Source organism: Crocuta crocuta, unplaced genomic scaffold, assembly GCF_008692635.1.
Source record: "Crocuta crocuta isolate KB4526 unplaced genomic scaffold, BGI_CrCroc_1.0 scaffold338, whole genome shotgun sequence".
Classification (NCBI taxonomy): domain Eukaryota; kingdom Metazoa; phylum Chordata; class Mammalia; order Carnivora; family Hyaenidae; genus Crocuta; species Crocuta crocuta.
This window is the reverse complement of record NW_027529183.1, coordinates 94451-104534: the sequence shown is the minus strand read 5'-3', so window position 1 is coordinate 104534 and position 10084 is coordinate 94451. Positions and strand designations below refer to the sequence as shown.

The 10084-nt window shown below is 44.0% G+C and overlaps 1 protein-coding gene across 3 annotated transcripts; it reads left to right on the top strand.

Annotated features, from left to right (window-relative positions):
- The first annotated feature begins 278 nt into the window (after window positions 1-278).
- CHCHD7 (coiled-coil-helix-coiled-coil-helix domain containing 7) lies at window positions 279-5527 on the top strand. 3 transcript variants are annotated; one of them, XM_077758269.1, is made up of 5 exons: window positions 279-1458; window positions 2079-2265; window positions 2893-2962; window positions 4439-4537; window positions 5343-5527. In XM_077758269.1, the coding sequence occupies exons 3-5, from the start codon at window positions 2909-2911 to the stop codon at window positions 5445-5447; spliced, it is 258 nt and encodes an 85-aa protein (XP_077614395.1). In that variant the 5' UTR covers window positions 279-1458; window positions 2079-2265; window positions 2893-2908; the 3' UTR covers window positions 5448-5527. The 3 variants fall into 3 exon arrangements, 2 of the variants coding, with proteins under 2 accessions (XP_077614395.1, XP_077614394.1); XM_077758268.1 differs by having other exon boundaries at window positions 2079-2271; XR_013333725.1 differs by lacking the exons at window positions 279-1458; window positions 2079-2265 and adding an exon at window positions 4684-4757 and having other exon boundaries at window positions 5343-5407.
- Window positions 5528-10084: the final 4557 nt, after the last annotated feature.

Sequence of the window (10084 nt, the reverse complement as noted above, 5' to 3'; positions counted from 1 at the left end):
CGCCCCCGCCAGGCCCGGCCGCGGCGCGGGCCCCTTCCTGCCCCGCTTCCTCCCCACGTTGCCGGCTTGTTCGGGCCGGGGACGAGCAAGGTGCCCCTCGGCCCGCCTGGGCACCCCCAGCTCTTGCTGCACTCCGTTTCTCGGCCCTTGGGGCGTAGTTGCCCACACCCATCGCCAGTTTCCTGCCTTTCCGGCGCCCCCGCCGCCCTCGGCTCCACCGAAGGTGGAAGCAAGGTGTGTTCACCTGTGCCCGTGGCCCACCGTNCGCCCGCCCGCCCCGCCGGGCCATGCTGACTTCCTGACCCTGCCCTTCTGCACCCAGCAGTGGGTTCAGGCTCTAGGCTCTGGCACAGCGTGTTTCAGCTTCCTGCTGCTTGCATCTGCGTGGTCTCTCTCAGACCCGCAGACCTGGCCTTGGCTCTGGCCAGCACGTGGGCATGGACGTGCTCCGTGTCGTTCCCTCTCCCTTCCCTTTCAGAGCCAGGTGGAGAGCGGGGGTGTGAACTGGATGGGAAATCAAGACGTAGGTTTTTGCACGGTTTTGCCCTTTGGACCAGTCTTTAGAGCTAGTCCTCAAACGTGCTGTGCTTTTGGGGCCCCTCCCTCACATCTTTGGTTTTCTTTTCGGCTGTCCTTTGCAAGTAGAGCTTTGTGATTCTTGCTTCGTGCCTTCAGAAAGTAAGCAGATAAGCCCTCTCTAGCGGAACGCTCCATCTTCCCTTTAGCCCTTTTCCTCACTGTCAGTTGACATTTCCTCTTCGTTTCCGGTGATACTTGAGGATTCATGCAAAGAAAGTGACACTTAGAAATCCAAACTTACTTTGACTTGTATTTAGAATCCGGAAGAGAAAGGAAATGAGATGTGAATAAATTCGTGCTGCAAAACCTGATTCGGGTATATGTGATGTTACCCAGGTGTTACTTTCATTAAAGAATTCTTGATTGCTGATGATTATCAAATGCAGCGAAAGTGCAGTTTCATGTAAGGCATGCCGTCTGAATTTTGTCCAAGTCTGATTATTCTTGAGATGGTATATAAGGAATATGAACAACTAAGCAGAGTTCTGTGTTCTCACGTCATAGGATGGATGTGAAACAGAAGGATGTGAGTTTACTTGGCACCATTATCTCTTCGTAAGAAGTCAGGCCTGCAAAAGAGTCATGTTCAGGAGAGGAAGAAGCTTCTAGATATAATTGAACAGCATCTTGAATTTCCTTTTTACCTAGATGTTTGTTAAGCTAAGGTATATTTATGCATTGTTTTAAAGTTTGTTTTGAGAGAGAGAGCTTATGTGAGCAGGGGAGGGGCAGAGAGAGAGGGCGAGAGAACATCCCACGCAGGCTTTGCACCATCATCATGGAGGCCAATGCAGGGCTCAGTCTCACGAACCTGTGAGATCAAGACCGGAGCCGAAATCAAGAATCAGATGCTTAACCGACTGAGCCACCCAGGCGCCTGTAAGTGTATTCATGTATTGATCAATGACAATCAGAAAATGAAATAATTACTTAGAGGATTCCTAAAAGTTAAAGGATCCTGGAATAACTAAACTCTTTTCCATCCTTCTTTGTAAAGATTAATCTCCTTTAGCCTGGACATCCTGGTCTGTAAACTATACTTAGTTTAGATTATATATGTACTCTTGATTACAAATACCTCCATTTCTTAGGAACTTACGGGATTTGATTGATTTTCCTGAATGTCCTTTATTTCTTTTAACGTGACCTATATTGTTTCATGGTGTTGTCTAGAGCAAGGCCAGTAGAAACCCTTTCATACAAAATCTCTGACCTTTGTCTGGTCATACTGACTGATGTGGTCCTTTGCTGGGCGGTGTTTTCTTTGTCCAATTGCATTACTGCTTGTTTCTTCTTAAATCTTTAGATAGAAGATGATTAAGCTAGAACAGGATTCAAGAGCAGGTTAACTCAGCTTCTTAAACTTAGTGCAGAGCATTTAAAAATGTTTGGGGGGAGTGCTCATCACGAGAATATCGATCTATGAAAACAAAAAAAATCCCACTTTGAAATAATTAACAGTTTGTTGACTGTTTTTTTTTTAACATGTTCTCTTTTAGTTCCTTTCTGTGACATGTCCTTGAAGATGATAGGCATGCCAATTTCAGTCAGACTCCATGAGAGAGCAATTGTCCTGGAATATAGTAGGCATACCTATTGTAGAAGCGCTCTGTGACTTGACGGAATCCTCAGTTGGCTCTTAGGGAACCGTGATCATCTTTAATCGATAAAGACTTCTGCAGAGCTGTACGCGTAAGGCTTGCGTTGGAAGATTAATGAACCACGGTAGCGTTCTGGGACTTCCTTTAAGCCCAGGGAAGTTATCAGTTAAATAGAAGATGTTCCTGGAAGTAAAGCTTTAGTTTTTCTTTCTAAACTTTTCGAAATGTCTTTGTTCTTTGGGTCTGTTGGTCAAGCTGCTGCTGGTGCCAGAGTCCGTGCCATAAGTTTAGTTAACAAATGTTTCTGCTAATGTTGGGTTGTGCTAAAGACTCCACGCTCATCTTATATGCTGATCCAGTGGACTGTAAGGAAGTATTCGTTAGCACACATGCTGTATTCTCAGGTTTTGTTAGGACATTTAATAGCTTAACCTTTAGAAATAAAGAGGAACTAAGGCTGAATTATAGCTGACCTGTCCCTTTGGGCCTTATGACCACATTTCAGTGGATGACTTTAAAAACGGTTGATGCACCATGGCAATGCAAAGGAAAAACAAATGTTTATTCTCAGAACACAGAGGCCATATGGAGCTCCTTCCTCGAGAATCTTAGGCCAAAATTAATTTTTCAAGTACTCGGGGGTCTAATGAGATGTACTGATTCATCTTCTCTCGTTTGCCATGTAACTCTCTCCTCCACCGTCTGCCTGCAGGAAGGAACCTGTCAGGATGCCCATGGTGACGCGGAGGCTGCGAGACCCTAACATAAACCCTTGCTTGTCGGTAAGGTGGTTTGCTTTTAGTTTTCATGAGTTTTAAGGTGGAAAATCGGGCTTGTTCTGCTGCTGCGGGTGTCTGTTTTCTGCAGCTCCTGAATAAAGTTATTTCAATACAAAAACGATTCCTGGCTAGCGTATCCTTATTTCACTAGAACGTTACTAGGTGTTCGCAATTTAGCTAACAAAGATTCACATCTTCTGAGTTACTGTGGTTTGTCTAAGGTGCACGCACTCAGCCGTCACGGAAACTCCAGACAGGCAGACATAACACCAAGGAAAACCTTCAGGCCAAAAATGGAAAGTTGCAAACTGCACTCTTCAACTGCTACTGAAATTTATGTTTTCACAGCAATAATTTCATCATGTCCTGGAGAGAGCCTGGCTGAGAATCAGGGGCTCTAATAGAATCTGCCCATTCAAAGCCTAAAGATTTCCACAGAGGTATCACAGAGACGAACCGTTCTGTTGTAATAATAAGGTTTCGTTGGTATTTGTGTGGTGTGACCAGCAACACTGATTTGTGGCTTTGTCGCTCTGGGGTAATGCACTCATTGGGCTGGTGCGATTCCCTGATCCTACGTGCATTTTTCAAATCTACACATTCGTTAAATATTTGGCCTAGAAACGTAGCTTTGTTTCGTGGATCAGATCTGTTTTCAACAGCTTTATAAAGTCTGTTTAGATAAACTGTTTCTTAGATCTGTGAAGCAAATTACCTACCCCTTTCGTTAACGCTTTCCTTTAGATGACCCCTCAGACTCCTACTTTTCACTTTGAAGTTTGTTATCCAGTCTACTTCCAGTTCAGACAGCTTAATTTTAATTCCCAAATGGGCTGCCAGCCTCCTTTGAACTCACAGCCCTGTGTTGCTCACTTAGGGTTTTGAAGTGATAGTAATGATATCTATTAAAACCGCGTACATAATAGTATATGTGCTTGCGTAATGGAGTGAACGATAGCCAAAAACACATCGAGATGAGTGGCGATAATTTAAGTTGCCTTGATGTAGACCAGTCATTAGCGACTTCCTGGGATCTCGAAACCAGCTTCACATCAGACAGTCAAGTCAAAGTGAGAACTTGGAAGACAGGACAGCTGTTGCACTCGAAGGCGGGAGATGGGGTTCTGACCCTCGCTGCGCAGTAGTGATTTCGAGCACATTGTGCCTTGCCTCGGCTTCATGGTTAAACGCCTACTGGGATAAATGACGTCAGGCAGTGCTCCAGCTCAAGTTCCGGTGATCAGATATTCAGAAAAGTGACCCAGACTATGAAAAGGAAGATGTCTGCTCTGAACAGAACAAGCACTGGGACAATCGGAAAGATCATTCCCTTGTTCGTTACACGTTCACTAAAACGACAGAAAGGGAGGAGTTCATCTTCCCTGCTTTGGGGGGAAAGCAGCTTCAGAAGTTTGGGATGTTTTTGTTTGTTTAGATCCCAACCCACCCCCTAAATGATGCCTGTCTTACGTATTTAAGGAATCGGATGCTTCTACCAGATGTATGGATGAAAATAACTATGACAGGGAAAAGTGTTCCACTCACTTCCTGAAGTACAAAAACTGCCGGAAATTCTGGGTAAGCCGTGCCTGGTCAGCTTGGTGTTAAAACTTGTCCCCTCGTAGGCTTGAAATTGAAGCCCAACCTTAGTCAGTACCCACAGTCCTTTCTTAGTGACGCCTGGGGAAACTTAAGGTTGACTTTATGCTCTGTGCCCCCTAAAGGATCCTTGAGAGCTCTTCCTGGCTGCCTGGTCTCACTGCTCCATCCAGGCTGTAAGAATGCAGTTCTGACATAGGTGGGTCTTCCTATGCGTATAAGATCCGCAGCCCTAAAACAGTAAGCTTGTTATAATTTTAGTTTTCCCGGAGAGGAGCAGAATGGATTAATTTGTTTCTATCATAACACACTTTAGGCTTCCAGTCTCTGCCTTTTCCTTCCCCTCCCTGCCCCCCCCCCCTCCACACACACACTGGTAGTTAAAATGCTCCTGTTTTTCTTGAGACATCGGTATATGATTTCTGTTTCTCTGAGCACTAGACCCAGCTACTTCCTTTCCCTCTTTTAAATTAACTATTGGTTTCATTTAGTAGGTCCTCGTGATGGACTCAGTTTCTGTGCTCTTGTACTTAAACAGCATATTCCCACCCCACTTACTGTCAAAAGATTCCTATGAGAATAGTCACTTCTGTTTAATTGTGAATAGCTTGAAAATACTGTCTGAAGCACGAGAATTAGTTTTTGGTTTTTCTTTACTCTTGGTTTTTAGAATGTCCTTTATGAGGATGTAATAGCCAGTTACTGGCAAATGATTAGCATTTAGTATGTGTCTGATTTTGATTTCTTCTTCTTTTTTTTTTTTTTTTTTAATACCTACATGCAGAATTCTGTCATGGTCCAGAGAAGACAGAATGGAGTACAGCCATCTATGCCCACGGCAGCAGAAAGAGACGAGATCCTGGGAACACTGGGAAAGATGCCCTACTGACTGTGTGGATTCATATGGTTTCTTTAATTTAGAAGCGGATGAATATTTTTAATAAATGATGACTGTGACCTTCGAACACCTTTCGGGCCGTACACAGACAAATCTTTTAAACACCACAAGGGAACCCAAAGTTAGGTCAGCCCTGCGTCCTTTGCATTAGTGCCCAGCGCCACGATGGTGGGCCGCCCCAGTGGCTGTGTGGGGCCGCGGAGTTTGTGTTACTTCCTGAAGGTAGGGGAGCATTAGGAGAGGTGACATGGGGGGGTCCAGCTTTTCTGCGGGTAACAGAGATGACAAGTAAAAGACTCAATGGCAGTGCAAGGGAAGGCGGTGCGTCCAAGAATGGGGAATGACGTGAGCAGCGACACGACAGGAGCTGACTTTGGAGTGTGGTCCGTAGACCATCGCACCGAGAGGGTAAGGTGGGTGGTGGAGTGGCAGACGCAAGCCCAGGAAGGTAAGTTCGGGGTGGATGTGGGAGGGGGGGCTCAAGTCTCGGGCGCAGTGCAGCACAAGACCCCCACCCTCACTCCTCTCCCTCACCTCTGTTCATATAAGGTGAGTATGTTGACGGGGCAGGGAAGAAGGGGTGCAGGAGGGTTGTCTTAGACAAATGGCACCCATGAGAATGCTTTTCTTTTCTTCCTTTAAGGAGAGGCTTAAAGGATTCTGTGACTCATGTCCCTACGTATTGGATAACCTTCTGAAGGGATAGTAGTCTTGACGCGCAGTCATGGGAAAAAGATGATTCTCTTAGAGGTGGGGCTTCTCTTTGCAGGAAGAGACAGACAGGGAGGGTAGGGGGTTCATAGGTGAACACACTGGGATGAGACCAGAGCCTGGCTCCCTTGTATGCTGTAAACACAAGAACTTTCAATATGGCGACAGGGGCGGGGCCTGGGGCTGCTCTCTACCCACCAGCTATTTATAACCTATACTATTTAATAACATCTAGCATATGCTAAAAAATCAATGAAAGCAGATAGCTCGTGCCCCTTTCTATCTGGTGCTGCGTCAAGAGTATTATTTTAAAGGCTGCTGACAACAAACTATCCATCTCATTGGTCTTTGTCCAAAACCCACGTCAGATGTTTTTAAGCCATATGACCCTGATTGTTAAATGTGATTCTGTTTGAATAAAAGATGGACTGTTTGAGAAATTCCTTGATTTGTATTGATTGCTCTAAAAATCATGGCTTAAAATAGGACCTGACGAGAAATTAATACATACTTGTGTGATAAGCATTTCCGTATTGTTAGCATGCTGTTTAAGGGCTTGGAATGTTAATGTCCCCTCTTTAAACACACATACCAATGTCAGCATTCATCCAGGAGCTGTTGGTTCTGGCCTAACTTTTTCTTTTTTTTTCCATAAACAGCCACTTTGTTGAGATACAATTTGTATACACATAGGTCATCTGTTTAAAGTGTACAATATAACGGTGTTAGTCATCACCACAGTTATTAAATCATTTCACCCCAGGAAGAACGCATAAGCACACATTCTTCATTTCCTCCTCACACATCCCTTTCTCCCCATCTTTCCAACACTTGGGCAACTACTTTCTGTCTCTAGATTTGCCTATTCTGGTCATTTATGTACATGGAATCCTATAATTTGTGGTCTTCTGAGACTGTCTTTCACTTAGACTAACGTTTTCAAGGCTCATTCACGTAGCCTGTATCAGTACTTCATTCCTCCTTATTGCCGAGTAACATTCCATTGTACGGATGTACCACACTTTAGGTATCCATTCATCAGTTCATGGGTATTTGGGTTGTTTCCACTTTGGGGCTATTATGAGTTACGCTGTTGATTGAACATTTGGGTACAAGGCTTTGTGTGGGCATTCATTTCTTTTCGAATGTACACCTACGAGTCGAATTGCTGGGTCATAGGGTAACTGTGTTTAACCACTTGAAAAACTGACAAACGATTTTCCAAAGTGGTAGCACCATTTTACAGTGTATGAGAGAGAGTTCCAATTTCTCCACATCCATATTAACGCTTATTATCTGCCTTTGATTACAGTTATCCTACTGAGTGCGAGCTGGTCTCTCAATGTGGTTTTCATTTGCATTTCCCCGAAGGCTAGTGGTGGTTTGTTTTTTTTTTAAAGCCTCTTTTTATGTGCTTATTGGCCAGTCATCTATCTTCTTTGGAGAAATGTTCATTTAGATCCTTTGCCATTTTTAAGTTGGGTGGTGTATCTTTGTTACTGAATTGTGACAGTTATCGGTACTGAATACAAATCCCTTATCAGATCCATGGTTTACAAATGTCTTTTCCAATCCTGTGGATTGTATTTTTGCTTCATGGTGTCCTTTGAAACACAAAATTAAAAAATTTTTTTTCTAATTTTTTTTTTTAACAGAAGCAGNACAACTTGGAAGAAAAGGACAAATTCCTAAACACACACTCACTACCAAAATTCACACGGGAAGATCTAATGTTTATTTTTGAGAGAGCAAGAGAGCAAGGAGGGGAGGGGCAGAGAGAGGGAGACACAGAATAGGAAGCAGGCTCCAGGCTCCAAGCTGTCAGCACAGAGCCTGACGCGGGGCTCGAACTCACAAACCGCAAGATCGAGACCTTAGCTGAAGTTGGCCGCTTAACCGACTGAGCCGTCCAGGCGCCCCTGAAACACAAAATTTTTAATTTTGAGGAAGCCCAATTAACTTTTTTCTTCTGTTGCTTTTGGTGACATATCTAAGAAGGTGTTGCCTTGTTCAAGGTCAAGGATTTGCATCTATGTTTCCTCTAAGAGTCTTATAGTTTTCCCTCTTATGTTTAAGACAAGACTTTGATCCATTTTGAGTTAATATTTGTATGTGGTGTGAGGTAGGAGTCCAACTTCATGGTTTTGCGTGTGGCTGTCCAGGCCCCAGCACCTTTTATTGTAACGCCTGCGCTTTCTCCTGTGGGACTGTCTTGACCTCCTGAAAATCGATTGTGTATGTCAGAGCTTATTTCTAGGCTTTGAATTCTGTGCCATTGATCTACACGTCTGTCTGTAGCCACGCTGTCTTGATTACTATAGCTGCGCCGTAGTGGCAGTGCTCTTTGATGAATGGTTTCTGTAAGTGTGTTTTCTATGAAATACTGTTGGTGACAAACTAATTGGGGACTTTTGCCCAACAAGCCCTTAATGTATGTAATCATAATATGGATCCACTTAGGCAAGGGTGTTCAGTTCTCTAACTCCTGAATTCCTTGTTTGCATCTTCACGTGTACCCTGAAAACGTCAGTAGAGTCTTCTTGTAACCAGATTGCACATGACCCTGTTGCACCACTTCAGAGGGGCAGAGTCCCGGGAGGTGCTCCTCATCCCCACTGTTAAATTTGCCACTATTGTATTTCTCTTCGAAGACACTACTCCAGGAGAAGTGAAGCTAATCAACCTGATACATCAATTCTATGGGGCTGGTTGTTGGCGCAGTGAGAAAATGTTCATGTCCGACAAAGCTTTGATATCAACTATCAACTAACAAAATGTGTAGAAGGCATTTTCATGTGTTCACGTGCATCTCACTCTTGGGAGGAAGCAGCTCATTGCAGTCTCCATGCACTGGGAGAGCATGGCACACCGTGTGCGTAGTATGTAAAAGAAATCCTCTGAAGAATCCCTTCCTACTTGAAAGCTCCCGGAGGTCACAAGCACTGTCATTCATGGTTCTCTGGCCATCATTCCTGGTAGGCTTCCAGTGTGTGTAAATGATCAACAGGTGTGTGTGTATTTGGGGGAGGGGTGGCTTTTGAAGTTGAACGCCTTGAAGCACGCACTCAAACAATGCAAAAGGGTACACAATGTTCAAAGGTCCAAACAATGCAAAAGGATATACAGTGTAAATAAATCTTCCCAGAAGCAGCTGATGTCAAAAGGTTTTCAAGTTTTTTGATGCATATACAGGCATATCTGTCTGTGTGTTCTGCACAAAAGGAACGTCATAGTGCGTAAGCTGGGGACACCTTGCTTTTTTCACTTAGTAATATAGTTTGGAATAATTTTCCACCAGGGAGTATAGATTTACTCCATTTCTTTCTTCTTTTTTTTTAGTGTTTGTTTATTTTTTAAGTATTTTTTAAATGTTTGTTTCTTTTTGAGAGAGAAAGCACGCGAGCAGGGGAGGGGCAGAGAGAGAGGGAGACACAGAATCTGAAGCAGGCTCCCCATTCCGAGCTGTCTGCACAGAGCCCGATGCGGAGCTCGAACTCATGAATGGTAAGATCATGACCTGAGCTGAAGTTGGACACTTAACTGACTGAGCCACCCAGGCCCCTACTCCATTTCTTTCAATGGCTGCAGTTTTCTCTTGTGTAGTTATACTGTCATTGAACCAGTCTCCCATTGATAGGTTTGCTATTAGAGACAGAGTTGCAACAAGTATCATTATGTATGGCTTGTTTCCCGTTCTATTCTAATCTCTACAATACATTTGCAAGAATAAGTAGTTCTAGGTTAAAGGCTTCTGCATTTTGAATACTGTAGGTATTGACAAATCACCCTAGAAGAGCATACCAATTTCTACTCCCATGAGCAAAGCCTGTGAGTGCTTGTTTCCTCACACCCTCTGTCCCACTGGGTGCTATAAAGCCCTTTCATCCTTACAGTCGATGAATGAAAAATGGAAGGAA